The sequence below is a fragment of the Sapajus apella genome, unplaced genomic scaffold (genome assembly GCF_009761245.1).
Source record: "Sapajus apella isolate SASKATOON/1434 unplaced genomic scaffold, GSC_monkey_1.0 scaffold1, whole genome shotgun sequence".
In the NCBI taxonomy this organism is placed as follows: domain Eukaryota; kingdom Metazoa; phylum Chordata; class Mammalia; order Primates; family Cebidae; genus Sapajus; species Sapajus apella.
Genome location: NW_022436941.1, coordinates 32,831,501 through 32,838,949, shown reverse-complemented (window position 1 = coordinate 32,838,949; position 7,449 = coordinate 32,831,501). Strand labels below are relative to the sequence as shown.

The following is a 7,449-nucleotide window of genomic DNA, read 5'->3' as shown; positions in this document are numbered from 1 at the left end:
ATTCCCACTATTTCTCTAGCCTTCAGGGAAAGCTCCTCCTCTGTGAAGCTCTGCCTTCGCAAAGTTGCTGCTTGGTCCTAGGTGCACCCCCCATAATTTTGCCCATAATCATATCTATTGTACTCCACTGTTATTACTAGTGCCCCAGAATGTCCCCTTGTTAGGCTGAGAGCAAATTGAGAGTGGGAATGGGTTTCATTTATCTTTAAATATCCAGTGCCTATATTTGTCAGTCAATAAATGTTTTAGACTTTGGAGAAATGGAATATGTGGCTATATAAATGATGACTATTTAGGAAATGGGATTTTAAACAACTCACTTGATATGGTTTGGCTGTGTCCCCATCCAAATCTCATCTTGAATTGTGGTTCCCATAATCCCCATGTGTCATGGGAAAGACCCAGTGGGAGGTAATTAAATCATGCAGGTGGTTCTTGCATGCCATTCTTGTGATGGTGAACAAGTTCTCAGGAGATCTCATGGTTTTATAAGGAGCTTCTCCCTTCACTTGGTTCTCATTCTTTGCTCTCCTGCCGCCTTGTGAAGAAGAACTTGTTTATTTCCCCTTCTGCCACAATTTTTTTTTTTTTTTTTTGGAGACATGGTCTCCCTCTGTTGCCCAGGCAGGAGTGCAGTGACAGAATCCAGCTCACTGCAACCTCCACCTCCCAGGTTCAAGCGACTCTCATGTCTTAGCCTCAGCCTCCCATGTAGCTGGGATTACAGGTGCCTGCCACTACGCCCGGCTAATTTTTGAATGTTTAGTAGAGACGGGTTTTTGCCATGTTGCCCAGGCTGGTCTTGAACTCCTGAGTGAGGTGATCCACCTGCCTCAGCCTCCCGAAGTGCTGGGACTACAGGCGTGAGCCACCATGCCTGGCCCCTCCATGATTTTTAAGTTTCCTGAGGGTTCCCCAGCCCTGCTGAACTGTGAGTCAATTAAACCTCTTTCCCAGTCTCAGGTATGTCCTTATAGCAGTGTGACAACACACTAATACATGCTTATTTAAATCCTTGAGGTTTTAATCTTCTCTCTGTAGTCACCAGCCCAATTAGAAACTCCTAAAGTCAAGTCTTGTTTATTATTCTGGGTTAGTCAAACCTACAAAATTCTGTAATGAAACACATAAAAACACAGACCACTGCATGCGTCATATCCCACCAGCGTTAGGGAGGTCATTTACTGTCTCCAAAATAAAGCAAAAGACACAGTGTTTTGTTTCTCTTTTATTGCAACCCATTGCAAGGTCAAAGATTCACAGAAATATAGAAACTACAAACCGGGTGAATTTTCTTTATTCACTCAAAAGGACATTAAAGACAAAGGACCAGAATTTTCCATTACAGCAATATATTTCATAGTCTTTATTCTGAAAATACTGTTGACATTTTGGAGAGAATAAAAAGCCCTGCATTAAACGTGTTCACATGTATTTACGACATTCTAAGCAAAAAAAAGAAACTCTATATTGCCCAGAAAAATTATTTTAAGCCTCATTTCAAAGCATCTAATGAGAACACATTCAACAACCATCACAGGATCACTCAAGGTGATGCTTTTTTTCTGGCTGTTTTTTTTAGATTAATGCTTTGAGGCTGGATATGGTATTTCTACAGATTTCTACAAATGTACCAAAGCAGTTTTCCAGATTATGTTGCATCAGGCTTTCTGGATAGGTCAACATTTTAGAGAATAAGTGCAAGTCCCCACCCCACCCCCACCCACCAAGCTAAAGCATGTTATAGTGCTGTACTTCAGATTCAAACAATGCGACATTTTAAAAAATCAATTATACACTCTGAAACCATTTGACAATCAAACTGTAACACTCCAAAGATTATTACAACTTTGAACTGAAATGGTGCCACCTATATCATAGATGGCTCTCCCTTCTTTTGTCTTTTTAACTATTTAAAATATAGTATGACATATATAAAAATTAAACTTTTGCATATTCACTCAAGCTACTATTACATACATACTGTCTTATAAATTAGTTTGGATTAAAAATCAGTTAAAATACTGTGAAATAAGACATTTCAGTGGTGGGGAAGTGGATATGAAAATGATATAGTTCAAAGTGTAAGAAGAAATATAGTTTATTCATGTTAAACAGTTTTTTTCTTACACAGATTTTATTTCCTTCAAATTAAATTAGAAACCCATTTAGTTATGGGAAAAATACTCATGGTGCTTACTGACTAGATTTTTCTGACTGATTGGGATAAAAACAAAAATGCCACATCAGAAACATGTTGACATAATCAAAGGAAACAGCTGTTTACAAAAAAAGAGAATCATTGGAAATCAGTAAACGGCATTCAAATGTAAAGCTATCTTTTGTTTTTTTTACAGCTAATGTCATGTTAGCAATGTGGGACTTAAAGAAAGTGAAACTCAAACTTCAGTATATCTGTTAAAGACCAAATAACAGTTATATTCACTCAGGGAAGAATAAATAGCAAATTCACAAGTTAGGGTTTAGTTTCTACTTCTACTGTGAAAGATAATCACTCTTTAGCTTAAAAAGGCTCCCTGATGTCCTCATTATAAATCTAGACACAGGAACAGTTATTTGAGCCTGAGTCCCTATTATGAATTAATTGTAAAGATGTGTTAAATCAAAACATATATTCATTTACTGATAGGTCTTGTCTTAACTGAAGCTGGCAATGTTTAATTAAACAAAGAAATGCTTATTTCTGACAAGTGTAAACAGAATTTCAATGAACAGATTTTCTAATTTTCCTTCTTAACTCATATATTAGCTAGCAATAAATCTTTGCGGTAGCATGAGAACTAGTCAAAAATGACAACATGCATATATCCAAAAATCCTATCCCAAAACCCAAAGCAAAGCAAAAAAAGCGACAACAGTAGAAAGATTGTCTACTTATATCTCATTCATGAATCTTCTATTAATGTGACTACCCTCTCGCATCTCAGAAATAGACTTTAATAATTACCAAAATTAGGAAAATAATAAACTGATGTGTAGTTTTTAAAGTAACTGCACACCATTAATTACATTGGTGGCTTCAATGCTAAGATTAGCTTCAAATGTTATTAAAATATATCCTGACCAGTTACTATCCAGGAAATAAAAGCTAACACAATGTTAACATAAAACCAACTAAAATTTTTAGTGCTCAACAGAATACATTTGTAGAATAATGAATAATTAACTTTTGTGAGCTGGCCAGGGGAGTTCAGATTGTTGTCTCCATATAAAAAATTTACAATAAGCTTTATTCTTTCTAGTCCCTAAGTCACCCAACAGATAGCAAGTTGGCCACCCATAGATACACGGAGTTAGGCAGTGCCACAGTGGATAACATGCTCCCTCAGTGGCCTGGAAGAAGGCTTCTGTCAGGAAATGATCTAGAAAGATACTGCCCTGGTGTAGATGTGCACACGTGTGAGTATGTGAGAGAGTGTAAGTGCCTGCATTTGTAACATCACTTCTGCTGTAGTCGTCATCAGTAGAAGTGCACAATTCATCCCACGTAAAAAGAAGGCCTTCTTATTTGGACAGCTCCAAGCGGCAGCAATTAGAAGTTCAAAATAATACATCCAATTTTTTGACTCTATTAAAAAACTTTTTTTTTTTAAAGAGAAAGAAGCCTTTGAAGTTAAAACTAAAAGGTGTGTGGCTTTCATAATCTTTAATTTCTAAGAAAAAAAGCCAGCTCACTTGGGAACAAATGACAACTGCACTTTTGGTATGCAGCAAGACACAAATACACATACTTGGACACACACAGACAGGTGACAGTTAAAACTCTTCCGAGAGATCGGCCCCACAAATGTACAATTCTCCTCTGCTCTGCTGAATGATCCCAGTGGACTAGGCGGGGCGGGAGCATTAGGAGGAGGCAGCAGACATGTTGGGGGTCCAGCCCATCTGATAGGCTCTCTCCAAGGTCCTCTTGCAGTCCTGCAGGACAGTGCTGAAGGTGATGTGGGGGTACTGCTGCACCAGCTGTTCCACTGTCACTTCATTGACCTGCAAACAAAGAAGAGCCACCATCACACACAGGGACTACCAACACCACCCGCTGCCCATGCTCACTGGTGTGCTGCAGCCAGCTCACCGTGGCATGAGGAGCCCTCGCCTTGCTCCTCCTAGCGATGTGAAGGAGGGTTTTGTGAGAAGGTACGTGTCCCCTTTCATCTGACCTCTCTGATCTTCTGGTAACACACTTGCCCTTCGGGATTTTTAAAACACATAATACCAAGAAATCAAAAGTGTTCTCTAGAGGCATAAATGAATGTGATTTGTCAAGATCTTAACAATGTCAATTGAAAATCTAGTGCTTGGGAGGTAAAGAAGCAGTAAGATAGCTTTCTACTGTGCATTGGACTTCATCATCAACCCGACAGACTTTTGAGGACAAAAATGATGGAATGCAGGAGAGGATACACAGGATTCTAGACAGAGTGTTGGGGAAGATGTTATTTTTCTTCCCTTTAAATGTTAAGGTACGGCAAACTTCAAGTTCCTTTGTGAAAAGGGCTGAAATGTGAGGAATCAATAATTAAAACATACATGGCTGGCAGGTCAGAGATGGCCCCAACAGACCTTAACCATCAAAGATACCACCTTGATTCTTGATTAGACAAGGCAATCAGACAGGCCTAATTAAACTAACACCTTTACAACTGCTGTGCTGTGAAGGGATTAATTTGTCAATTATTTTTAAGCTGATTTCAGTTCATATCACAGAAGTAGACAGTTTTCTTCATCCTTTAGATAAATAAATGATTAACCTAAGAACCACAACTTTTAGGTAGTTTTATTTAAAATCTTTATTGAACACTTGAGCATTTTCAGATACATCAATATTTCATTTATACCGAGTAAGCCAGTCTGAAAGAAGGTACTTGTGATACACATTTTTGAGCATACCTCTTGATGTCCATTATTGGAAAAGATCAGGACCACTAGGAAAAACCTAAAACAACGTCAAACCCTTGCTGTTTGCTTTGAAAGCCTGCTTAGAGGTATGAAGATCATGAAATTCAGCTATCTACACTATTCTGAAATAGCATGATGTTTTGTAAGTGATCTAGAATACTATGTTATATATTAATCTTTTTACAGTATTGAGAGTTGGTATTTCAACACTGTGCTGATGGTACTTAATCTTTGCCAGAGCATTTCTCTATTACGACTTGCTTGTGTTTAAGTCAACTTTTATTCCAAATTCAACCAAGCCATATAGCTAATTATTTTTGTGATAAAGCTATGATTCGTAACATTTTATTTTCAAAAGTTAAGATAATTTTGAATAAAAATGAAAAACTGATAGACAAACTGGAGTTGAAATAGGAAGTGATGAATTTAATAAAATTTTTAAGAAATAGATTTAAAAAAAAATGTGTGCTGTAAGTCTAGAGTTCGGAGAGCTTATAATAGAACATTTAAGAATCATGTATCATCTGGCCTTGCCTGTTCCTCTTGCATATTTTTGATACTATCCAGCCACTTGGCCTAGTTTCAGTTTATCAAGTTGTTCAAGTTCCTTCTGGCGTTGGGATCTTTACACATCCCTGGAGTACTTTTTACCGCACTTCTCCATTACGACCCCTTTCTCATGACTACTTCCTACTCATCTTTCAGTTCTTAGCTTCAATGTCATTTTCCCAGCAAATTTTGATCACTGCCTTATCTCTGCTCCCCCCTTAAGTTACATAAGTATTCCAGATCATTCACTCTTTCAACACTGCCTATTTTTCTTCATAGTACTTATTATTGTACTAAGTTAGTTTATGATTGCTTAGTTTAATGTCTATTTCTCTTGCTCCAATGTAAGATCTGTAATAACTATGATAAGCCAGGAATAGTTATTAGTGAGTGAATGCTAAAACAAACACAAATACAAATAGAAAATAGAAAACCAAGAATAAGTCAAAGCCAGACACTAACATCCTAATCAAGATGACCAAGAGTTTCTTGAGGAACTCATATTCAGCTCAAGAATCTCCTCCTTCAGGGAAGCCCTCCCTAAGCAACCAACCCACAAGGGTGGGTTAGGCACCCCTTCCCAGTACACCACGTCAGGCACCCTGAAAGATCTGTCCTCTCATTGAGCACTCTCATACTGCACTACAGTTATCTGTCCACTTGTCCATCTCTTCCACCGGAATAAAGGCCTCTGGAGATTAAAGATTGCCTTTTATCTTTCCATCTATTGGGCTGTTCAAAATAGAAAAGAACCATAGCAACTGTGGTTCATATCATGGACTTTGGAAGCCATCAGAAACAAGTTTGAATCCTGCTTTCATGTTACTTCTTTTTTTTAAATTAATCTACCAGGTTTTATTTTGATATGATATGATTAAGGAATCTAATTTTGTTTTTTTAAAATTATATTTTGAGTTCTGGGATACACGTGCAGAACGTGCAGATTTGTTACATAGGTATACACGTGCCATGGTGGTTTGCTGCACCCATCAACCCGTCATCTACATTAGGTATTTCTCCTAACGCTACCTCTCTCCTTGTCCTCCACTCCTGACAGGCCCTGGTGGGTGATGTTCCCCTCTTTATGTCCATGTGTTCTCAATGTTCAATTCCCACTTACGACCAAGAACACGTGGTGTTTAGTTTTCTGTTCCTGTGTTAGTTTGCTGAGAATGATGGTTTTCATCTTCAACCATGTCCCTGCAAAGGACATGAACTCATCTTTTTCAATGGCTGCATAGTATTCCATGGTATATGTATATGTGCCACATTTTCTTTAGCCAGCCTATCACTGATGGGCATTTGGGTTGGTTCCAAGTCTTCACTATTGTGAACAGTGCCACAATAAACATACATGTGCATGTGCTTTTATAATCTTTGGGTATATTCCTAGTAATGGGATTGGTAGGCCAAATGGTATTTCTGGTTCTAGATTCTTGAGGAATTACCACACTGTATCATATTACTTCTTTAAGGTTTGGTTTTTCTCAACAGTAAAGACAGGATAAGACCGGGTGTGGTGGCTCACACTTGTAATCTTAGCACTTTGTCAGGCCCAGGCAGATGGATCATCTGAGGCAGTTCTGGGCCAGCCTGACCAACATGGAGAAAGCCTGTCTCTACTAAAAATACAAAAAATTAGCTGGACATGTTGGCACATGCCTGTAATCCCAGCTACTTGGGAGGCTGAGGCAGGAGAATCGCTTGAACCTGGGAGGCAGAGGTTGCGGTGAGCCGAGATAGTGCCACTGCACTCCAGCTTGGGCAATAAGAGCGAAACTCTGTCTCAAAAAAAAAAAAAAATGCCTAGCACTGTGACTGACATAAAAGGCCCATCATACAGCTCTCACTATTGCAGGAGGTACTCAATAAATGGTCACTGAATGCAAGAGTTAATTCATGATCTCTTACAGCCACCAGTTCTCTACAGTGTTAATTAATATTGTTCTGAGCAAGAAATAACTTTTAGAATGTTCTCCA

General features: G+C 38.4%; 1 protein-coding gene across 3 annotated transcripts in view; it reads right to left on the bottom strand.

Moving 5' to 3' along the window:
• Positions 1 to 1,210: 1,210 nt before the first annotated feature.
• FBXL17 (F-box and leucine rich repeat protein 17) overlaps positions 1,211 to 7,449 on the bottom strand; it is a 539,173-nt gene continuing 532,934 nt past the window's right edge. For all 3 annotated transcript variants that reach the window (XR_004264890.1, XM_032263825.1, XM_032264542.1), the window contains one exon: positions 1,211 to 4,008. Coding sequence is in view for 2 of the 3 variants with exons in the window: in XM_032263825.1 (XP_032119716.1) it covers positions 3,868 to 4,008 (141 nt within the window). In the remaining variant the exon portion in view is untranslated. The remainder of the gene's footprint in view (positions 4,009 to 7,449) is intronic.